The following is a 24,733-nucleotide window of genomic DNA, read 5'->3' on the forward strand; positions in this document are numbered from 1 at the left end:
TCTCATTCAGCACCCTAGAAGTCACCATATTCATATTGAAATTTAAACGGATCACTTGCCAGCAGAACCTGCTGTGGCATAGTGCTCAGAAACTCAACTAACTCTTCAGACTATGCCTCTTGAGTTCTAAAGGCATGGAGAATCATGCTTCAAAATGTACATGAGAGCACATACAAACCCACATTATTCTTGTTAAACTGCTAGTCATAGTGATGGAAGACCCATTAGGTTACCACTTTTTTTTTATAATAGCATCAAGGGTCACCAATCTTTCAAAGCTCATGGACGCATTTGGATTCTGAGCAAATGCCATGGAAATCACCCCTCTGGTCACTTCTCCCCCTCCAGCAAATCATTCCATTCCCACCCAAAAGAAGACAGAAAAAGAGAAGCTGAAGTGGGAAAATGTGCCACTCTTTGGACATCCTCCTGCCTCACCAGCTCATGACCAAGTGGGCAGTTGTGACGTTGACCTATGATAGTGCTGGAGGTGAAATAGTTAAACAGGTTACCCAATAAGAACCCAGGGGTGGAGTCAGAGGGACTATAAAACCAGCTTTTTTGGGGGGGGGGGAGTTCAGTTAGTTCAGTGTTCAGTTGGGATTGGAGTGGGAGTTGAATTGCGGGGGAGTCTGTGGGTAGGTTGAGTTAGTATAGCGGAATATAAGCTGAGTCAGTAACAGTTAGTTGCTAGGAAGTTCAGTAGGGTGGAACTAGATGCAGGAAGGAGGTTGGTTTAGGGCAGGCATCCCCAAACTGTGGCCCTCCAGATGTTTTGGACTACAATTCCCATCATCCCTGACCACTGGTCCTGTTAGCTAGGGATCATGGGAGTTGTAGGCCAAAACATCTGGAGGGCCGCAGTTTGGGGATGCCTGGTTTAGGGAGTGTTAGCAGGTATAGGAAGGTATAGGCATCAAGTGTTTATAATTGACTGAAGACCGTTTATGAAACCACACAGTTGTTAACCTGCAATAAATAAACAGAAGTTTTATGTTCCAATTTAACCCTGACTGGATTTTACCAAGTAGAGCCTGGTTGGTGGCAGCGGGAAATCAAGTGATGGCACAGGGATCAATAGACCGTGAAACGTCCGGGGACCCTGTGTGATCGCCACAGCAGTGAGGGTGTGTGAGGGTGTCAGAAGCTTTGTGGGCACCAGGAGAAGAACTTTTGGATGCCATTGTCCTCGTGGGCACCATTTTGGCAACTAATGTCACAATTATTCCATCAAGGTGTTTCTGAAGACAGAAAATAATCCCAGTTAACTAAAAGTTGCAGAGTATCTGATGCGTGTGAGCAGGCTACAGTTTTAACCAAGTGTTAAGATCATTCTTAAACCACATCACCTAAGCATATACATTTTTTTAAAAACCCCAAACTGAACACTCTCCCACACACACTAATAATCAGAAAAATCCAAAAACAGTTATGAATCATAAACCAATGAACCAGAATGATTTAGTACTTTGTCAGCTGAAATACAGCAATCCTTGAAAAGGATTGTGACTGGCAATCAAAACAAAATAATGAATATGCAGGAGACCGTTACCCAACAGCAAAAGAAAGTTTGGGGAAGGGGGTTGGAAATTCAAGTTACATGCCTGTTGGGTAATGACACATCTGCCTCTAACAGCATCCAATTCTACGAGCCATCACACAGAGGCAGCAACTCAGTGTTTCTGGGCACAGCAGTCTCAGCAACATCACAGTGGGACCAATTAGACCCTTGCACTAGAAGAAGAAATGCTGGCACCCCTCCATCCAGTGAAGCAACTGCAGCACACTTCGACAGCTAAGCCTTTCCCAAAGACTTATTCAAGAGAATACAGGGCTTGGTCTACTGCCAAAGAACCAGCAATGCCACAGCCACAATAGTGGCTGTTTCCAAAGCAGCAAGAGAATTTAGCAGAGTGACTCCACTAATTGCCAAGTGTGGGAAACAACTTTAAATTTCACTCTACAAATGAGTTTGCAAGGGGTCAGTTAAAGCTAATCTATTGGATTTAAATTTACCTAACACAACAGCAATACTTCCCCACACCATGGTTCATACCTGAAGGTCCTGTATACCTGAAGGAGCTTCTCCACACACAGACCCCATCGTTCAGTCTGGACAATGAGGTCCAGCTCTGAGGGCTTTCTGGCGGTTCCCTCGCTGTGAGAAGTGAAGTTGCAGGGAACCAGGCAAAGGGCCTTCTCGGTAGTGGCACCTGCCCTGTGGAACACCCTCCCATCAGATGTCAAGGAAATAAGCAACTATCCTACTTTTGAAAGACACCTGAAAGCAGCCTTGTTTAGGGAGGTTTTTAATGTTTAATGCTGTATTGTGTTTTTAATATTCGATTGGGAGTCGCCCAGAGCGGCTGGGGAAACCCAGCCAGATGGGTGGGGTATAAATAATAAATTATTGATTATTAATTATTATTATTATTCCTAAAGGACACTATCTTTTGTTATTTCTGGAACATGCACATATGCATAGAACTACTGGTGAGGAAACTTCAACAGCAGGTTCCTGCTTCAAGACTTACAACTGCCAGGAACAAAACCCAGGAAAGGTCTTGAAATGAGAGTGGCATTGCATCTGAAAGCCCAGAGCAATGGATCTCCCAGACATACCAAGCCAATGCCGCCCCGCCCCCCCCAACACACACACCTTAATGCCTTCAGGGCCACACGCTGTTACTTGTTAATTAAGACTGTCTTTGTGCTCACCTGGCCAAGAACCAGCTCACCCATCAAGTGAGCTTCCAGGTAACAAAAGGCCATCATTGAAATGCAAGAGCAATAGATGGGGAATTGTCTTCTGTAAATAACCTCTACTATTTATATCCATTGCCAATTTCTTCTTTGTTTAATCTACTTATTCAGACCTCCTCCTTTATGCTTTGGATTGTTACTTTCCCCTCCGCCAATGCCTCTTTTGCCTTCCAAATACTTTCAGGAGTATTCACACTTTCCATTTAATGACTGAATCATCTGTGCACCTCTATATGAGCTTTTTTAAAAATCAGCAAATGTACACTCTTTCACCCAAGACTTGTACATGTGCAGAGCCACCCTGTGCCCGCCCATGTTTAGTGTGTAAGTAAAGAAGTTGGAGTTCTTGACTGAAGGTCACATACAAACAGTAGTAAGGCTAGAACTCAGGCCGCCGTAATAATGTATCCCTGTTGATGGTTCAAATGATACAATAGTTCCAAATACTAGTCTCTTCTGTGGTTGGATTTATTTATAGACGTTTATACATCAGATGAAGTGTATCTTCATCTGACATATAAACTTCTATAAATAAATCCAGCCACAGAAGAGACTATTTGGAACTATTGTATCATTTGAACCACCAACAGGGATACATTATTACGGCGGCCTGAGTTCTTGCCTTACTACTATTTGCATGTTTAGTGTGTAACATATGTACAAATCTTTTGTTACATACATACACTGGTGCTTGTGCATTTCATTTATTTATTACTTTAATTAATTTCTATCCCGCCTTTCAGAAACATTCTCACAAGGCAGCAAGCACAAATGCATAAACTAAGCATACAACAATATGTAAAGGTAAAGGGACCCCTGACCATTAGGTCCAGTCGTGACCGTCTCTGAGGTTGCACGCTCATCTCGCATTATTGGCTGAGGGAGCCGGCGTACAGCTTCCAGGTCATGTGGCCAGCATGACAAAGCTGTTTCTGGCAAACCAGAGCAGCACATGGAAACGCCATTTACCTTCCTATTTATCTACTAGCATTTTGACGTGCTTTCGAACTGCTAGGTTGGCAGGAGCTGGGACCAAGCAACGGGAGCTCACCCCATCACAGGGATTCGAACCGCCAACCTTCTGATCAACAAGCCCTAGGCTCAGTGGTTTAACCACAGCGCCACCTGGGTCCCTACAACAATATATAAGTGCATAGCTAAGAGTCCCAGGCATCCCCAAACTTCGGCCCTCCTGATGTTTTGGACTACAATTCTCATCTTCCCCGACCACTGGTCCTGTTAGCTAGGGATCATGGGAGTTGTAGGCCAAAACATCTGGAGGGCCGCAGTTTGGGGATGCCTGGCTAAGACTATCAACACATTAAAAGAACCGGCACATTAAAATAACTATCAGCCACAAAACACCATGTAATCAAATATTTGTAGAAAAGCACCACAAAATTCAGCAGCAGTTTCTCGTGCTTTTCTATTAATAAACTCCCTTTCTTGGTTAAGTTGTGATGCCTTGGCTCTCTCCTTCCTTTCCAGAAACCTAGTGGCATCACTCCAAGAACCAAGCTTCTTAAGATATACATGCTAATTTCTGTTAATTTGGCAAAGGTACCAGTTTCCTGACTCAGCTCTACTGAGTGGATGGCCAGACGAGCAGGTGCAGAAGGGAATAAAAACATAAGAGCAGCTCTGCTGGATCAGGCCAGAGGCTCATCTAGTCCAGCATCCTGTTCTCACAGTGGCCAACCAGAAGTGTATGGGAAACCACAGGCACGATCATCCTGAGAGGAGAAGGGCAGCGGGGTTGGGGGAGGTTGGTGCACATTGAGTTAATGTGCATATGCTCCATTTAAACATTAGTGACATACATGCGCTGGCATGTCAATATGGGGTAGGATGTGATCCCCCTGCCTTCACTGCACATTCAGTATATTTCCTTCTGTGAAGAAATAAGACAGGCCTTCGGAAAGACCAAACCCTCTTCGGTATGTTAAGAAACGACGGGTTGTTTAAGGCCAGTTTAAACAAAACAAACCTGTCCTTTTGGCTTGCTTTGCCTATACAGTTCTATTTAAGGAAGCAGAAGGCAAACTTTTAAGAGCTCTTGTGCCCACTATGCAATTGCTGTGGGTTGGTCTTCTTGTCTACTTAACGCCTGCTTATATCCTTCCTAAATCAGATGATCCCTGTTCTGCAAGTTATTGATCTCCCTGGAGGTGGACACTTCTGTCAAGTCTCTATGGCTCATCCATCTCTTCAGGGCAATCCTTTCGTTTCTAGATGAGATATTGTGTGAAATTCATGTCTACAGGGGAGGACATTTCTGTAGATATTACAGTTAGACCCCACCTCCATTTTCATTCTGGTCAAACAGTTGAGGCTGATCCTCTCTAACACGAACTGCCGTGTTACCTGCAGCTTAAATTTGAATGCTTGAGCCACTATTAACTTGTATCTGAGCTTTATCAATCCTTAACTGACTCCCTTGTTTTCTCTGTAGAAAGGTTTAAGAGGAGGGGCATAGAGGTCCGTCCCATCATGTGAAGCCCACTTCAGTTTGAAGCAATGCAGCCCTGGCACAAGCTTACTTCTGCCTTGTGACCTAGGTCTAAACCTCAAAAGCAGTCATTTAACAATTTGCATTAAATCAGCAAATTCTCAAATAATGAGCAAACTTAGTGAGCAAGTTACAAGGGGCAGGGAGTGCAGCTTTCCAAACGCTAGACAGCTGCTTACCGTGTTTCCCCTTTTTTAATACGTAGTCAGAAAGTAAGCCATGGCAGGGTTTTTAACCATTTGAGAGCTATAAGACATACCCCGAAAATAAGCCATACTTCCGCACCAGCTAGCAGGACCCAGCATGCCGGCCGCGACAGGAGGAGGAAGCCTGCCGGGTCGGGTCAGTGCCCGGAAGCGGCGGTGGCTGCTTTAGTGCCAATAAAGCGTGCAGCAGTGCCGCACGGAGCACCAGCCAGCAGGACCCAGCTCCTGCAATGCCGGCCGCGGAAGGAGGAGGAAGCCTGCGGGGTCGGGTGGGTGCCCAGAAGCGGTGGCGGCTGCAGCGCTGACAAAGCGTGAAGCAGCGCCGCACGAAGCACCAAGGGCACGAGCGGCAGGAGGAAAGAGAGAGAGGCTCGTTACTTGCGGCACTTTAAGAGAAGCAGCCAGAACCGATCTCCACATTCCGAGCCTCCCTTTTGCGCGTGCGGGCATGTTAAAGCCCCGATCAGTTCACTCCCCACTTCTTCCTCGCCATCCCTCCCTTTCACGCGTTGCCTTGACCCCGCAGCCCCCCTCCCTGGCCATCTTCCCCTAAGTGCAGCGCTGCTTCGTGAGCGCTGCAGCCGCACGCTCTCTGTGTGTGCGCGCGTCTCTTTCTTTCTCTCCCTGTGCGTCCGTCTCTCTCTGTGTGTGCGTGTGTGCGCGCGTCTCTCTCTCTCTCCCCCGTGCGTCTCTCTCTCTCTGTGTGTGTGTTTGTGTGCGTCTCTTTCTTTCTCTCACCGTGCATCCGTCTCTGTGTGTGTGTGTGTGCGCGCGTCTCTTTCTCTCTCTCCCCCGTGCGTCTCTCTGTGTGTGTGTGTGCGCGCGCGTCTATTTCTTTCTCTCCCTGTGCGTCCGTCTCTCTCTGTGTGTGTGCGCGCGTCTCTTTCTCTCTCTCCCCCGTGCGTCTCTCTCTCTCTGTGTGCGCGCGTCTCTTTCTTTCTCTTCCTGTGCGTCCGTCTCTCTGTGTGTGTGTGTGTGTGTGCGCACGTCTCTCTCTCTCCCGCCCGTGCGTCTCTCTGTGTGTGTGTTTGTGCGCGTCTCTTTCTTTCTCTCCCCGTGCGTCCGTCTCTCTCTGTGTGTGTGTGTGCGCGCGTCTCTTTCTCTCTCTCCCCCGTGCGTCTCTGTGTGTGTGTGTGTGTGTGTGCGCGCGTCTCTTTCTTTCTCTCCCTGTGCGTGTCTCTCTCTCAGTGTGTGTGTGTGTGTGTGTGTGTGTGTGTTTGCGCGCGCGCGTCTCCCCCCCCACAGAGAAAAGGTTCCGCTTCGGCTCGTCATTCAGCCGCGCGCGCGCGCCAGGGGCATGGGCCCAAGCCTCGTCCCCCTCGCGCTTCCCTCACAAGCATCTCGGAGCGGGACGGGTCACGGCCTCCCTCCTCATTCCTCGGCCGGCGTGAGAGAGCCCGGGGAGCAGAAGGATCCCAGGTTTAACCCCCAGGTACCCCCAAGTTTGAAATCCTGGAGAGCTGCTGCCAGCCTGGTTGACAGTAAAACCTGGATAGCACAGTAGGCTAGAGTGTGGTGTTTATAATGTGCGCGGAAGAGAGCACCGAGTGTCCTGAGCCAGTGGGACCCAGTTGTACCAGCACTTAAAAAAAAAGACACCCCCTGAAAATAAGCCACCCTGTGTTTTTTTGAGGAAAAAAAGTTATAAGACGGTGTCTTAAAAAGGGGGAAACACGGTATGTACAGCCACATCATAGTCTTAGCTAAACAGATGAAATTTGGGAACATCAGGGCTAGAAATCTGGGAGCTAGTCCAGTTCCAACCCCAAATCTGCCAACTTTAAAGCTTCCCAACAGGTTTTATAGCAGCAATCAAAACAGCAGGCTCTAAATTAAAGATTTTATTAAGCAAGGCAGCCAACATTCTGCAAGGCCACGCACCCAAATCATGCTGAAAATGGCTATTGGACACTTTTGAGATTATAAGATTATATTCTTAAAAGAACAACAACATAAATATGCTAAGGGAAGCATTTGCCCCGGGAAAAGCTTCCATTATCCCTGGGTCAGGGTAGGGATGTGTGTGCATCCTATATAATAATGTCCATGTTGTCCCTGCGTCCAGATGTCCCGTGTGTCCCTGGGTCACTGCGCATGTGCCCCAGGGATACAGGGATTGGACAGCAGAGACTGCCCGCGCGCACTCTCCCCCCCCTCTGCCTCCTCCAACCGCCGCTCCCGCCGGACACCGCCTCACTGCAGGGCACGTCAGGGAAGCGAGGGTGGAGGCCGGCGAAGGCCTCCTCACAACCCTCCCTGGCCCGTGAGAGGAGCGGCGGTTGGAGGAGGCAGGGGGGGGGGAGAGTGCACGCGTCCTTCCTGTCGGCGGCTGGGGGAGAGGAAGGAAGGAGAAAGCGCTCCTCCGTTCCTGTCCCCCTGCCACCGACAGCAAGGACGGGTCCCAGGGTTCGGAGAAGCGCTGCACAAGCGCTTCTCCGAACCCTGGGATGTCTGCTTCCTGTCGGCGGCTGCGGGAGAGGAACGGAGGAGGAGAAAGCAGCGCTTTCTCCTCCTCCGTTCCTGTCCCCCTGCCGCCGACAGCAAGGACAGGTCCCAGGGTTCAGAGAAGCGCTGTGCAAGCGCTTCTCCGAACTCTGGGAGGTCTCCTTGCTGTCGGCGGCTGCGGGAGAGGAACGGAGGAGGAGAAAGCAGCGCTTTCTCCTCCTCCGTTCCTGTCCCCTTGCCGCCGACAGCAAGGACAGGTCCCGGGTTCGGAGAAGCGCTGCGCAAGCGCTTCTCCGAACCCTGGGATGTCTGCTTCCTGTCGGCGGCTGCGGGAGAGGAACGGAGGAGGAGAAAGCAGCGCTTTCTCCTCCTCCGTTCCTGTCCCCCTGCCGCCGACAGCAAGGACAGGTCCCAGGGTTCGGAGAAGCGCTGCGCAAGCGCTTCTCCGAACCCCAGGATTCTAGCGCCCGTTATTAAACGGGCTGAAAACCACTAGTTATATATATATAAGATGTCTGCTCTATACACAAATACAATAAAATCCAGGTTGTTAGAAGCAGCTTTGATCCTAAAGGGGAGTGTTTATCAAACTACATTTTTTTGCAGAAGTTGACCCAGCTTTTCAAGTACTTCTCATCTTTCCAGCTCTCCATTGAGCATCTGGAGTCCAAATGTTGTGTGTTTACCTGTACCTCTGCCCTCTGCCACAAGAGATCTTGGGTTTCTTCACTTGTTGCATTGAATTTTATTTTATTTTATTGGGGGGGGGGGAGGAAATCGGAATCCCTGCATAACAAAATGAATTTCTTCTTTTTGTCTCTAGTGCAAAAGATTCAGATTTGTCAAAAGGTATGATAAAAGCACCAAACTCAGCGCTTCCCCCCCCCCTTAAAAATGTTTAGGGGTGCTCTCATTTTGACTCAAGAAAATCACCATCTTATTGTTCTAATAGGGAAAAATAAATACTGTAAATCGACAAAAGTACAAAGATTGACAAAATGTTTAAGGGTATGCACACCGCTGCATTCCCCTAGAAAAAGGCACTAACCAAACTCAGTTGAAAATTATTTTGTTTTCAGTGTCCATCTAGCTGTATAATGTTATAAAAAATTATATGGGGGGGGGGAGCAGGACATCATTATTAATGAACAGAGAGGGGTGACAGAATTTGACAGCTGCAGCCACCCAGAATCCTGTTCAATGCCATCTTCCCCGTCACCTCCCGCTAGGATGTGACCCTGCCTGAAGGAACGCTTAAGGATCTGCATATGCACACATGTCTCAACATTAGCATAAGCTCACACATTTCCCTTCTCCACCTTCCCCTCCACCCCAAACTCCTTTAGAACCAGTTACAGGTAGGTAGCCGTGTTGGTCTGAGTCGAAGCAAAATAAAAAAATTCCTTCAGTAGCACCTTAAAGACCAACTAAGTTTATATTTATATTGCAGCCATCAGCAGCCATTAACACCCATCTACAGGTTTACCACTCCCATCAGCCCATCTCCCATTCCCACCCACCCCCACCACCCTCTGTATATATACCGTGTTTCTCCTAAAATAAGACGTGCCTCTAAAATAAGCCATGGCACGATCTTTTACAGGCAAAAAAATATAAGACATCCCCCGAAAATAAGACGTCTTAGGGGTACCGGTACCTACCGTACCGTGCTGAATGGCGCTTCCGTAAGGAACTGAATGGCGCTTCCGTAAGGAACAGGAAAAGGAAGAATCCTGTCCTTGCCAGAAGCGGATGCCCACGTGGAGTGCAGAAGGACTGGGAGCCGGGAGAAGCTGCAGCACGTGCTGCACAGAGCCTCGGACTACAGTAGCAGGACCCTGCGTGACCCGCAGCTCGCACCACGCAGAGCCCTGACCCAGCGGGAGCCCCAGATCCCCGCGCCGAGCCAGCAAACAGCAAGGGCAAGCAGTGCGCGCTTTGCCGATCCCCGACCCAGCGGGAGCCGGCGAACGCAGCAGCGCGCGCCACGCCAATCCCCAGCCCAGCGGGAGCCCCAGATCCCCGCGCCGATCCCCAGCCCAGCAGGAGCCACAGCCCAGCCCCGCGCCGAGCTCCGACTGAATGGGAGCTGGCTAAGCCAGCAGCCCCAGCCCAGCAAGAGCCAGCAAACGGCAAGGGCAAGCAGTGCGCGCTTTGCCGATCCCCGACCCAGCGGGAGCCGGCGACTGCAGCAGCGCGCGCTGCGCCGATCCCCAGCCCAGCGGGAGCCCCAGATCCCCGCGCCGATCCCCAGCCCAGTGCCGCGCCGAGCTCCGACTGAACGGGAGCCGGCTAAGCCAGCAGCCCCAGCCCAGCAAGAGCCAACAAACGGCAAGGGCAAGCAGCGCGCGCTTCGCCGAGCCCCGACCCAGTGGGAGCCGGCGAACGCAGCAGCGCGCACCGCGCCGATCCTCAGCCCAGCGGGAGCCCCAGATCCCCGCGCCAATCCCCAGCCCAGCACCGTGCTGCGCTCCGACTGAACGGGAGCCGGCTAAGCCAGCAGCGCACGCTGCGGTGAGCCCCAGCCCAGCAAGAGCCAGCAAACGGCAAGGGCAACTTAATTATAATGGAATAAATGTGGAATGCTGTACCCTACTTAATAAAAAATAAGACATCCCCTGAAAATAAGCCGTGGTGTGTTTTTTTGGAGGAAAAATTAATATAAGACGTGTCTTATTTTAGGAGAAACACGGTATAGGGTCTGACACTTCTGTTTCTAGTGTATCTGAAGAAGTGTGCATGCACACGAAAGCTCATACCAAAATATAAACTTAGTTGGTCTTTAAGGTGCTACTGAAGGAATTTTTTTTATTTTCCTTTAGAACCGTATGCTAGGATCTCTCTGTATTAGAATTGCTGTTTTATGTCTCAGAACCTTTATATATCAGTACTACCTTTTGCATAGAATTCTCTGTATTAGATATGTCTCCTGTAAAAGGAAATGCTGCATGAACCGTGTATGACCCCAGCCAACCTGAACCTTGCCCCATCGCCACCCTGATTCAAAAGACACACATGGACAAAGATGGATTAACTGGGACAGTTCATTCAAACCTCTAGAAGTGTCACCTTTTACATAATCCCAGGGGTCATCCTTGCGTGACCTGGGGGAAAACACCTGCCGGCCACCTCAACTCCCATCTAGACTGATCAAACAAAGGAAAACCCATCAGCAACTGGGAGAACAATTGACATTTCATCATATGAAGAAATAGCCGTATCAACACTCAGTTAATCCCCTAAGCACCCATTTCCCTTGTCTTTCCCATCCCTCCCAGTCCAGGGGTTTCCAAGTGGGGACAGGAGGGTATAAAAGGGAGATGCACCATTTTCCAGGGTTCCTTCCTACATTCTTTGAGGCAGGGACCCTACAGCTGTAGTTCTTTCTTTTCTGTAATAAAAGGATCAGTTTGTTTTTCCTGACAGCATTGTGTGGTCTCTGTCATTTCCCGGAGGAGCTGAACTTAGTGCAAATTTTGGAGCTTCCGACCCGCGTCTGTCCTTCCTAAAAGGTTGCGCATTTTAGGGGCATTTTTACCATAACAATAACATACAGCAATCTTAAAAGACTTAGAGCAGGCATCCCTAAACTCAGCCCTCCAGATGTTTTGGGAATACAACTCCCATCATCCCTAGCTAACGAGACCAGTGGTCAGGGATGATGGGAATTGTAATCCCAAAACATTTGGAGGGCCAAGTTTGAGGATGCCAGACTTAGAGCATGTATAGATGCGTGTTAAAGGAAAGCTTAGCTGCCTTTTAAAAAAAATTGATGTTAGGATTGTGGCTTTATATAAAAGAGTTCAGTTGTTTTAAAGATTCTTCGTTGTTTTATAAATATTTTTATGTGCAATGGGATCTTCACATCTAATGGTGGCCATTCAGAAACCCAGAATATAGCAACTGCCCTCCTGGGGTGGGAATGAGCATCAAAAATTCATTATACCAGTCACTTCTGTGGCAGCAACACTGGCTGCTTGTGGTCCTCTGAGTACAATTCAAGGCTTTGGCCTCTGGATTTCTGCAAGTGACCATTTCCTCTCCTCCTTTGCATGACTGGGTGAAAAGGAGGCTTGAGTATTCCATTTGAGATTCATGGTTGTGTAAATATGCACACTGAGGTCTGTGAATAGCCAGGGCTCCCCAGTTCCACAAATGCTTTCTTTTCAGAAGAAATAAACACATGAGTGGCACTTTTCTTTTCTTCTTAAACTCAGGCATAGGTGCCCAAGTACAAAAACATTTATATTCTGTTTTTCCAAATAAAAACTCTTTCAGGGTGGCCTACATATTATAACCCATACAACAGAATAAAGTAGGCCTTCCCTGACATCCCACCCCACCCGAAATTCAAGCTACACACAGATACAGCACCTCAATTTGATAGCACTGACAAAATGATATACAGTATAGAGGTATGCAGAGGCCATCAAACCATGGTGTTTCACATATGTATACTTGCTTTTCAAGTAGCTAAATTTGTGTTGAGGTTGCAACAGACATTTGCAGCAGTTTTGCCACCTCTTTATTACTTTATTACAGGGAGCCTGCTTTCAAATCAAAACTACAAATTAGAAACCAATTATGAAATTGGAATCAGTGTTCTGATAAAACCTCGAAAGCAAATCAGAATACATTCTTCTGGAAGACATGACTAAACATTTGCCAACTTATTCCTCGTGTTAAGTGTATCCTCCAGGGATTGTCAAGTGTATCAGCTAATTAAATACAAGCTATCATGTAGAGCTTCGTGAATTCTTGACTGCTTAGGGGCTTCTCTGTCTTGAGGACTGAGGCCAACATTCCTCACATTTAGACTGCTTCAGAAACTACATGGGATGCATTAGTTTCCTTTACATGCTGCATTCATGCTTAATGTCAATTAATTTTCTGGTGCCATTTCAAACCTTTGCAGTTGGTTCTGAGGTAAACAACTAAGGAAGTGTGTGTGTGTGTGTGTGTGTGGTGTGTGTGTGTGTGTGTGTGTGTGTGTGTGTGTGTGAGAGAGAGAGAGAGAGAGAGAGAGAGAGAGAGAGAGATGAAGTACCCCCCCTACTTGCAGCCTATCTAACACAGAGAATGAAACTAACCTTCCTTAGGAGCCATCCTACACAAGAGTAGGACCTTGGTAAAGACACATGCTCAACTGGAATGTTCTCTCCTTCCTGGTCGATCGTTTGGGAGCTTCAAAAGCTTTCTACTCCCTGAACATCACAGTGTAACAGACCTCAGCAACTCCACATTTGGCTAATCTACTTTATTTACATATAAACACACACGGAGCACTGCAACAGGCTCCCTCTCTCTCTCTAGCATCAGACAACAAAGAGAAAAGAACAAAGTACAATAGTCCCACTTCACGGAACACAGTAACACTAACATCCTGTCTCTGTCACTTCCCACTCTGTGGAATGAAAACATACACCGTCATGTGATAGACAACAATCCCATAACTGCAGGCACGGGGAAGGAATCTTCAACAGCTTTCAGGCAAGTCAAGGATGAGATGTTTATTAGTTAGCATCTGGATGCCAATTGGTATCTCAACTATAACCAAGATCCACAAACGCTATTATTAAAATAACATGTGGTATTCCTCTGAATCCACAGGATTGCTGTGTAGCCTGTAAATTTCAGGCTAAAGGTTTTTAAGCACATACTTTGTCAATTTAAGAGTTGTGTACCTTCCCATCTCCCAACCAAATGACTTCCAAGCAACATCAATGCCCTTCCCCTCAGTCCTATCAACATTTATAAAATAAAAATGGCACACCAACCACCCTGTTCACAATCTGGTCAGAATTTAGACTGGACATTCTGAATTTTAACAACAGTGACACTTTATGGTATCCAATTGGTTTTCCTCCACAGGCAAAAGGCATCTGGCAGCAGATCAAGGCAGGGAATTTTCAGCAATTCCCCCTCCCAGCTGTAATCCTTCAAATCCCCTAACTCTCCTGAGCAGATCTGGGGGCACAATAGACACTGTGGGGTGTGTGTGTGAGAGAGAATCCTCCAAAACTGCCTTTCTCCTACTCTAAGGATGCCTTCTGTCCGCAGGTAGACATAAACTGGATACCACCCACAGGAGAAATTATTTTGAAGCAAATTACTCCTGATAGTTTGGGAAGCACTATCCCTTTTTCAGCAAGCGCTTTTCTCCTCTTACAAATGAGATTCAACACAATGGGATTGGATACCAGGTATCACATGAATGGCTGAAGAATGAATTACTCTGCCATTGTGTCACAGCTCTGACAACGCACAAGGGAATGTTTATGTGATCATATTCTTCTTCTAGCAAACCAGGCTGCTGCTCCCTGGGAAGGGAGAAATTTCATACATTCTAAAGCAACCAATGTGAGGTACACTAAAAAAACAGGACTCTGGCCAACTGTGGATCTCTGTTTTTTGTTTGTGTTTTGTTTAAAAATGAGGTTTGTGGTTATTTAGCATGTTTTTAAGAAAGATGTATTTCATTTGTTTTAATCACCCTATTATTTTTCAATCCATTACATTTGAGCTGCACACTTAAAAACCTCTTGGATATAGACACAGAAATGTAACATTGAGATGCCCTGAAGTTGCTTTTGGTAAAATAATGTGCACAAACTCATGGCAATATTATGAATAATTCACATATATTCTGCTTTTCCCCCTCAAGGTAGCCTAACTGGTTATCCCCCTCCCCAATATTTTATCCTCACAACAATCTCTGGACATAGATTAGGCTAAGACATGGGTAGGCAAACTAAGGCCCGGGGCCGGATCTGGCCCAATCGCCTTCTAAATCCGGCCCACGGACGGTCCGGGAATCAGCATTTTTTTTTATGTGAGTAGAATGTGTCCTTTTATTTAAAATGCATCTCTGGGTTATTTGTGGGGCCTGCTCAGTGTTTTTACATGATCAGAATGTGTGCTTTTATTTAAAATGCATCTCTGGGTTTTTTGTGGGGCATAGGAATTCGTTCATATATTTTTTTCAAAATATAGTCCGGCCCCCCCACAAGGTCTGAGGACAGTGGACCAACTCCCTGCTGAAAAGGTTTGCTGAGATATTGACTAGCTCAGGGGTCAGCAAACTTTTTCAGCAGGGGGCCGGTCCACTGTCCCTCAGGCCTTGTGGGGGGCCGGACTATATTTTGAAAAAAAATATGAATGAATTCCTATGCCCCAGAAATAACCCAGAGGTGCATTTTAAATAAAAGCACACATTCTACTCATGTAAAAACATCAGGCAGGCCCCACAAATAACCCAGAGATGCATTTTAAATAAAAGGACACATTCTACTCATGTAAAAACGTGCTGATTTAGAAGGTGATTGGGCCGCATCTGGCCCCCGGGCCTTAGTTTAGGGACCCCTGGACTAGCCCAAGCCACCTAGGGAGCTTCATGGCAGAGTTGAGATTTGAACTTGGGTCTCCCAAATCCTAAAATAATATCTTCTCTATCAGCCACCATTAGCTGGTGTATACAGATTATGATGAAAATCACCGTCTAATAAATTTCCAAACATATTCCAAGGTGCATGTTTTTCTTAATGATGTTAAGCACCATTCAATTAAGGAAACAGTTATTTAGTTTGCTCAGCAAATGTACTTCAGTGGCTGTTTCCATAGCAAAATCCATCGTTGAGTCACAATTTTGTCTTTGTTTGGATAGTTTCTCAATTGTTTAAAAATACTGCATTAATTTTATAATGGCAACAGAGAAGTGTGGTTCCAATTATAATGTATTTCAACAGCTTCTGATAAATTACTCCTTTTAAGGAATACCATCAACATTTTTTAAAAAATGTGTATGGCCATTAATTGCGATGCATGGTCAAGGAGCAACTCCATGAAATGCTTGACTCTTCAAGTGACATGGCTTTATATAATTCAAATTAATTTCAAAAACAATACACACAAGTATCCAAACCCTCTCTTCAAGTCGAGTGGTTAAGGATGAAAAAAACCTGCCTTGGGTTTTTGTTTTTGTTTAAAAAATGCAATTTTAAAAATTTACTCTTTCACTGGAATACATTAAATAGTACTTAAAAGCAGTGTTAGAAATTCAGATATACCGGTATGAGTGAATAGTCAAATATTTCCTTAAAACTAAATTGCAGTCACCACAATGGAATGTCCAGTTGTGATTTCCCCCTCAATCATATTATTATTATTATTATTATTATTATTATTATTATTAATTTCATTTCTATACTGCTTTATATTTTAAAGAAAAAGGTGATTTACAACACTTTAAACATCAAATCAAGCAATCCAGAATAAAACAAATTCAAGCTTTAAGGAAAGTATTTCAGATCATTCTCTAAGTGATATTTTGCATTTCCCATATTTACTTACCTACTTGATTTATATAGCTAGCCCATAACAGAAGTAATCAGAAAGCCAGTACAATCTAAACTTGTTAGATTTAGACGCCACCTCTTTCCATACACACCACCCTGGTCACTTAGCTGTGGATGAAGATCTGTTGATAGTGCCACAAGCTGTGACTTGAGCCTGTGCTTTCAGTGGTCCCAATTGGCTGGAAGTCTCTTCCCTTAGAAGTAAAGCAAGATGCAACATTGTTTTCAGTGTTAGCTGAAAACCATTATTTTCTCCCAAAGCTCTCCAAATTACTCTTTCATTTCTCCTGGGGCTAATCTTTGTTGGTTTTTAAAACACATTAATTTATTGTGGGCTGTAATCAGATTTTGTAGGAAGTTCCTCAAAACGTAGGCAAAAAATTGCGACTAAATAAATGTTGGGCCATTTCCCCCCTCCCCAGCATCTCTCCAATGACCAAACCCACATTGTTCAGAAGAGATGCTCAAGTCTCCTGAGGTGATTTTGGTGTGGCATTTTTTTGGGGGGGAGAGCTAAAAGAAAAGGATTCAGAAGTGTCCTGGTGAAAACTTCCTTCTGCTCAGGACCCAAACACTGCATTTTGTAGAGAACACTGGTTATATCTTACCTAGCCTAGTTTTCAACACCATATCTTATATTTACATTTCCGTTATCTGTGTTCTCAGCTGTTGTGAAATACCTATACAAAAGATAAGCTGTGAAGGAGGCCCATTAGCTGAAGGCAGCACCCTTCAGTTGAGACAAGTTAATTCAACAATAATGACCATTAAGCCATAAGCCTGTTTCTACCATAGTTGTGAGAAGTGGCACTTAACCCTTCATTTCCACTTTTGTACCTGATTTAAGGGACGCGGGTGGCACTGTGGTCTAAACCATAGAGCCTAGGGCTTGCCGATCAGAAGGTTGGTAGTTCAAATCCCTGTGACAGGGTGAGCTCCCGTTGCTCGGTCCCAGCTCCTGCCAAACCTAGCAGTTTGAAAGCATGTCAAAGTGCAAGTAGATAAATAGGTACCACTCTGGCGGGAAGGTAAATGGTATTTTTGTGCGCTGCTCTGGTTTGCCAGAAGCGGCTTAGTCATGCTGGCCACATGACCCGGAAGCTGTCTGTGGACTAACGCTGGCTCCCTCGGCCAGTAAAGCGATATGAGTGTCGCAACCCCAGAGTCGTCCGCAACTGGACTTAACGGTCAGGGGTCCCTTTACCTTTACCTGCCTGATGCAAAACCAATTTTTCTTGCTTTAGAAATCTGCACTTGTCTCTAAAACATAAGGCTTTGAGCCTCCTGAGCTGGATCATATTGTTTCAACTTACACTCACTTTTCCCAGAAACGTTTTACAAAACCATAAATCAGTTTTCAGTGTAGTTGTCAAAATTCCACGAGCCCCATTTGTGTCTGGTTAGCTTTAGGATTTGCTGACTTTTGAAAACACTGCAAGATACTCTTGATATCAAAATAGTACCATACGTCATTATTCATTATTGGTACAGTGGAGAGTGTTCTATTACACAGCTGGTAAGAAATCGTACAAATTGTAGAATTATTCCTTTGCAAGTTCTCTGCTACTGTGACTAATTACACAATGTTTTAACAGTTAAAAACAGCACAATTTATTATCTGCACAACATTACTTTGTGACTTACAAAAGTACATAAAGACTTTGTGAGCAAGTGCCTGAACTTTTGCTGATTTCGACAAAGCTGGAACTGCACCCATAACTGTGAATTGGTCATTTAAACACTTCTTGTGGATGTTCCTTTCACTGTCTCTGATTTGAAATACCCAAGAATGTCCTCTGGAGAATTCTTGTCTCTGGAGTGTTGCAGCCAAATGTAAAATAAAAAAATAAAAAATGAGATGTATGTTACAGAGAAGCAGTGTTCATCTTTCACTTATAAAAAGGAGGCACTTATTAACTCCTGCCCGCCCTCTGACTCCCATTGGCTCCTTGGAACACACACATATTGTGGACTACTTGCTAACACAACAAAGAAAGTGAACACTATATATAACATGAGCTCAAGAGCTGTGTGATATTGACCTCTGTGCAGAAAGTTGGCAGGATGAGGAAAAGACCCCAAAAGAAATGGCATCAAGTGATAGAGACACACTCCCCAAACAGGCAAAGAGTTGCTCAGCAGATTTTTCTATTTTCTCACAAAGTATAAAGGAAGCTTTTGTAATGTCTCCACTGTATATGAAAGACTGAGGATATATTTATTTATACCCCATGCATAGGAACCAAGTCCCAATAAAATATTTGAGAGGGCTGGATCTCCCCACAAAGATGATGGGCATTGCCATTCAAATGGTGTGCATAATCTGTGTCATGAGATCAATTATGTGGGACGGGGCTTACCTGCTCCCCCCCCCAAAAAATGTTATCCAAGTTGGCACCCCTGATTCCATGTTTCACCAGGCAGCCTACATGGTTCTCCGCTTCCACATTTAATCCTTAGAACAGCCTCGTGAGGAAGGTTTAGGCTTAGAGACAATGACTGGCCCAAGGTCACTCAACAGCTAGGTGGGGATTTAAACCCAGGTCTCCCAGATCCCAATAAAAGAAGAGTCATGACCACTTACTAATGTCCTTGCGCTATTTCCCCCTTACTCCTCCACAGAATGAGGCACTATCATCAGCCTTCAACCCCCAAACCTGCCAGTAACTTATTTAGCATAGAATTAGAATTGTGGGGTTGAAAGAGACTCCAGAGGCCATCTAGTCCAACCCCCTGCAATGCAGGAATCACAGCTAAAGAATCCCTGATAGATGACCATCCAACCCTCTGCTTAAAAATCTTCAATGAAGGAAAGTCCACCACCTTCCAAGGGAGTCCATTATACTACTGGACTGCTCTTATCACCAGAAAGTTTTTCCTACTGTTTAGTCAGAATTTCTTCTTGTAATTTGGACACTTTGGGTTGGGTGCTACCCTCTGGAGCAGCAGAAAACAAGCTTGCTCTATCTTCCATGTGACAGCCCTTCGGATATTTGAAGATGGCTATCCTATCTCCTCTCAGTCTCCTCTTCTCCGGGCTTAATGTATCCAGTGTGCTGCTCTTCTACTCCTTCACCCCATCTATCGAAGGCTTTTCATTCTAAACACTTGACTGAAGGTATCAGAAAGCCACTTGGGCAGAGAGCCATTTTCAGGGAGATTTGTGGACCATATTTAGGTCGGATGTCAACACAGTGCGCTGCATAATCCACAGTAAAAATCAACACTAGCTTAGCGTACATCGAGCCACACTGACAACTGATTCAAGAAATAAACTAGAGACTACAATAAAAATTTCAATTAACATGCTGGTGATGCACATCAATGAGATAGTGAAGTCACAGCTAGTAGGCTAAGATTATTAAAGATGTTAATTAAATGGTGATCAAGACAGTCAGCATTTACACTGTATCTGATAATTTTAACACAGAACAGTAGACAGGAATTACAATGAACTTTATATAATCAGGCGAAAGGAGATACGGAAACCAATTATGATGTAAAAGCTGGGTGACAAATGTGTGCAATAGTATTACGTAGTATTAATAAGGTATTGTAAAATTTATTCTCTGCATATGTGAAAAGTGGTATATAAATCATTTTATAAATAAAAGCTATTATTGTCCTTTATTTCAGGAAAGAAACCATACTTCTGTAAATTTGCTATGCTCAAGATTTCTCTATAGCAGACCTTTGAACATAACATATTGAAGGAAGTCTTAGCCAAGCTGAAAATTCACATAGGTACGAAGGATCACTGAGGATTCAATGAGATTACTGAAAAGAAACCACATTTGGGCTATCCAATGTGAATGTGGTGTAATGTGGGAGAGCTTCAAATTCAAGCTAAACCACGAAACACACTTAGTGATCTTGGCCAGCCACCCTCTCTCACAACGACCTACCTCACAGGTTTGTTGTGAGCATAACATGGGGAGGAGGGAACCATGTACACCACCACAAGTTTCCTCCGGGAAAGATGAAATACAAATGTAATAAATGTAGTCTGTGGCTGTTTCCTATTAACCTACGGATGGCTGCTTCCTTTCAACTTAAGAGCACAAGCATGTATCCGATGGACAGGTGCTCCAGCTTGATCACCACAAAGTTGAAGAAGGAGCTTAAATGCACCTTAAACACACCACTTTAAGACTATTAGGATATAACCTGTTCATTTATTTATTTAGGAAATTTATATATTGCTTAACATTTCTGACAAAATATCTAAGTGGGTGATCATGCGTCAAGACAATTCACAGACCATCTGGCTGCGTTTCATACCTGCACCCCTGCAGGTTATCTGCGAATAAGAATCCTTATCTTAGTTTCTTTCCTTCTTCTTTTTTTTACCACACCTAGTAAAGTTCCAGGATACTGATGCAACCCTTAGGCGATTAGTCTACATTCTAAGCCATGAAGTAATGCAGAAGTGTCGAATACACAGTTATTACTTCCTCCCTTGGGGAGGGGAGCAGGGAGAGGGGAGAAGAGACTGCTATGAAGCAGCATAAGCAAGTTTTTGGCAGCAAGAGTCACACAGAGAGACCACAGATTTAACAGCATCAGGAGACAGATTGTGACAACCAAACCACACATTTCAACTTGCTATGGCAAGACAGAGGCATAAAGACAAAGTGCTTTTGTGGAGGAGGCGTGTGCAACATGTAAACAAGATGTGAAACCCAGCCCCACTTCTTTTGCTTTCCATGCCCAAGGGTATAAGAAGCAGAAAAGTTTTGATTTCTAAGGAAGACAGATCAGATGCTCTGAAAACATGGACAAGATGTGTATCAAACACCCACACTTTTCATTTGCATTTGTGAAATGTATCACCTACAATAAAAATAGACTTCCAACTTGGGCAAATAGGGACAGTTCTAATCCCGGAAGTCTTCCAACCCAAAACATTCAATCAATTTACAAAAAGTCCTGCCAAAATAGAGGAGGGAGGGCTGAAAAAATAAGACTGCCTTTGTAAGCTGAGCTTTTGCATAAAATATATCCCTTTCAAGACCAGTCTTTTACAGCACAACCCAGTCAGAAGTAATCCCATGGATTTATTTCCACATAAATGTGTGCAAAGTATTGCACCCTTAAACTTGCTGCTCCTCTCTAAAGCTAACAATGCACACAGCACAAATGGATTAGGACATCCTGCTTGCCTGCATCCAGATCAAACATTGCTGGTGACAACCGAAAGGGTCCAAAGAAACGCAGACAATAAAACTGATTCTAACTGGGGAGCTGTGTGCATCGCTTTCGCTACACGCTGAACAGTAGCTTTCTCCCTGGAAGCCGAAGGAAATGGTTAAAGGCAGCCCTTCCTCTCGGATGTGTCTGTGCGTCCTTTAAACTGGGCAAGCAGGTTTGTTGGGACTTTCTGCATTTCGCTTTGTTGCTGTCAACTTGCTTTTTTTCCAGTTCTGCAAAAACCTTCAGATGACTTCCCAGGGCCCTTAATCACCACCTTTTCAGAGACAAAGCTTCGGCTAGAAAAAGCGTAAAAAGCGCTTGCAACACACAAAGTTATTTACGTCCGGGCAGTGGAGTCTGCGCGTCCCCAGCAGTTCCGGCCAGGTACAGCCTCTGCCTGCCTGATTAGGCAGCCAGGATCGGCCCCGCTGCCAAAAGTTAGCCCGACACAAAAGTCAACAGAAGAAAGGAGGGCTCGGCCTGTCGCTGCTGGGCGCAGCTTGTTTGCTTTCGGAAACCCGGAGAGCAGCTGAAATGCATTAACTCTTTCACGACTGCTTTCCCTCTCCTTGGAAAGGGGAAGGGTCTGCTGGGGTGGGAGGGGGCAAAGAACGGAAACAAGGTGAATCGGTTATAAGCCAGGAAACTATAACTGCCCTCTCTCCCACCCCCCGTCGCGATTCAGAGGCTTTTGAACTTTTCACCCATAAACCGACTGGCTTCTTTCCACCTTAGGCAGAAAGTAGCAGCCGACTCCCAATTTGGGAGAAACTTAAAAAGGTAAAAGTCGTCTGAAGGTGGTTGCTTTTCGTTCCATCCTTGTGCAGAAAACAGTCCGCAGAAGGCGAAAGGAAAACACGTTCTCTTTCTCTATTAACAAAGAAGAGAAAGGGCAGAGAAGGTTCCACAATGGAAACTCAGCCAACGCTGTGCAAACGCTACCTGGGAAACTGACCAGAAGAGAGGCCGAGGGGGGGGGGAGGCGAGGATTAGCGTGAGAAGCTAGAAGTGTGCAGCTTGGAAGTCTCGTTTTAATGGCTCTCCATCCCATCCCACCCAGTCTGCCTTGAAGGTGCAAAACTAGAGCTATTTTGCACAAAGGGCACCCCTACTGTCGTCTGTCACTCATCGTTAAGCGGGAAAAGAGGGGCTTTCCCCATATTTTATTGGGGGGGGGGCGCAAGAACAACGATTCCAATCGTTCCATAGCTCTCAACGTTCCAAAAGCAAGTACAGTAAGACTATGTCCCAACGTTCCAAAAGCAAATAAGACCATGTCCCAACGTTCCAAAGCGGAACGTTCCTCGGCTCCTTCTCCAGAGGGTCTCGCCCACTGAGGAAGGGGACTGGTCCACGTTCTCCTTTTGGAAAGCTGCGCTCAAGCGGGCTCTCCAGAGAAAGAAGCCATCGGGGTCGGCGGGACCTTGCTCGAGCACAACCACCTCTCTCTTCCCCTTAGTCTCTCTCTTCCCCAACTCTCCCCTTTGGGGGCTCTCCAAGCCCCGACGCGAGTAATAAAGGGTACACACACAAAACACACACAAGCCTGAGCGGGAGAAGCCTCCGAGAGGCGGTCCTCCTCCCTGGTAGAAGAAGAAACGGGACGCCTTCCCGCGAGGTAGCCGCTTACCTGCCGAGAACTGCCCACGGGCCACTCCAAGCAGGGCAGCCGAGGGGGCGACGAAGGAGGCGAGCGCCGCCAGCAAACCAACAGCTCCAACCGCCGGGGCCATGCTGACTTTGGAGAACTTTTGCGAGGAGTCTCTCACTCAACTCGGGCGCTCTCTCCCGAAGCTGCGAGGAAAGCACGTCTTCCTGGCCAGTCCGGATCCTCCTGTTGCCTAGATGAAATGGGGGCGGGGGCTGGGGCGGGGGGCCACGGAGAGCCCGGAACAGCAACAGGGTTGCCTTTCTTCTCCGCGGTGTCTACGCCGGAGTGCTCCCTCCCCGCCTTCCAGGGGCAATCCCGAGCCAGGCGCGCCTGCACTTGGCGTCGGCGGCTGCACTTAGTCCACGAGAGTTACTTTGCCGATCGGCGAGTGGGGAAGGGAGGAGCCGAGCGCGCGCGTCCAACCCTCCGGTTCTCAGCGCTTCGGCAGAGGGAATGAGAGACTCATTTCGGCCGGGAGCCCATAGCCCAGCGGAGAGGGGCCCGCCAGCGCCTCCTGCTGCTCGAGCATGGGAAAGCAGTCCGGCGGGAGAGGGCAGCTCGACATCGGCTGCGTGCGGCTGAGGAAACAACCGCCCTGTGTCTCTCGACCTCGACTGCGGCCACGCTCCTCTCGGGCTCTTTTGCAGCTTGCTTTTGCAGACAGAGCGGGGAGCGGTGTGTGCGCGTGGATTTGGGAGGAGAAATGGAAAGGAACAGCCGGGGGGGGGGGGGGGAGAAGCGAGATGTGTGTGTTTCCTCACGGTTTTTTTGTGTTTTTTTTGTCACAGGCACCGGCAGAAGGGGGAATCCCAGGCTCGCTTTGCATAAGCATGAAGTAGAAAGAGAACGTGCTGAATTACCTAATTCGTCCGATTGCTTTGTTTTCGCGGTTCTACCAAGCGCTTTTCTAGCGAGAAAAAAAGGATATTCGTGTGTCTCCCGGAAAGGTGCAGCTTGGAGATCGCTGGGGTGGTGATGTGTATGTTATGTTCTTTTTGTTTTCGCCACCAAATTCTGAGTAATGCTTACTCAGGTGTAAGACCTATTTACTCCTCGGTAAGGCACGTCGATGGTTGTTTATTCTTAAGTAAGTGTGCCCAGAATTGCAGCTGTATACAGCTCGCCTTCCCTACCAGAAGCACTCTTGGGATAATGGGTTAAATAAATTGTAAGTTGTGTGCAACATCTTAAGATGGTACCAAGCACAACTCACAAAGATTTTGGCTGCTAGGCTGCCTTCTCTCTCTTCCCCTCTCCATCCCCCCCACCCTCCAAAGCTTTATGTAGCTTTAGCAGCTGCATGGCATATCAGCAGGTGCAGTTTAACCATCTCTTCATTTCTAGTTAACCCAAATTACACCTGTTGGGTTGCTGCTTGGCCCATCTACCTGTTTAAAGTAGCTGCCCTAAGAAACAATCAAACTTAGGTGAGTCAGTTTCACATTTGTTTTGTTTTCAACATTAGCCTTCGGTCTGGGATATCTAGTCAGTTTTAAGAGGTTAAATACATGGTCCTGAAGGATCTACCCATGCTTTATGTGTTTCCTAGGGAGTGGATGAAACCAACAGACCATCAAATGGTCAAGAAGGTGGTTACTACACATGCTGTAGA

At 46.2% G+C, this 24,733-nt stretch overlaps 1 protein-coding gene across 8 annotated transcripts in view; it reads right to left on the reverse strand.

Moving 5' to 3' along the window:
- PTPRK (protein tyrosine phosphatase receptor type K) overlaps positions 1-23,769 on the reverse strand; it is a 340,055-nt gene extending 316,286 nt beyond the window's left edge. For 4 of the 8 annotated variants that reach the window (XM_035109047.3, XM_035109045.3, XM_035109041.3 and 1 more), the window contains exon 1: positions 23,101-23,769. In XM_035109047.3, the coding sequence (XP_034964938.3) occupies positions 23,101-23,203 (103 nt within the window). In that variant the 5' untranslated portion in view covers positions 23,204-23,769. The remainder of the gene's footprint in view (positions 1-23,100) is intronic. The other 4 variants (XM_035109048.3, XM_088666121.1, XM_088666120.1 and 1 more) reach the window with 1 other exon arrangement.
- Between the last annotated feature and the right edge of the window lie 964 nt (positions 23,770-24,733).

Source organism: Zootoca vivipara, chromosome 3, assembly GCF_965207765.1.
Source record: "Zootoca vivipara chromosome 3, rZooViv2.hap1.1, whole genome shotgun sequence".
Lineage (NCBI taxonomy): Eukaryota > Metazoa > Chordata > Lepidosauria > Squamata > Lacertidae > Zootoca > Zootoca vivipara.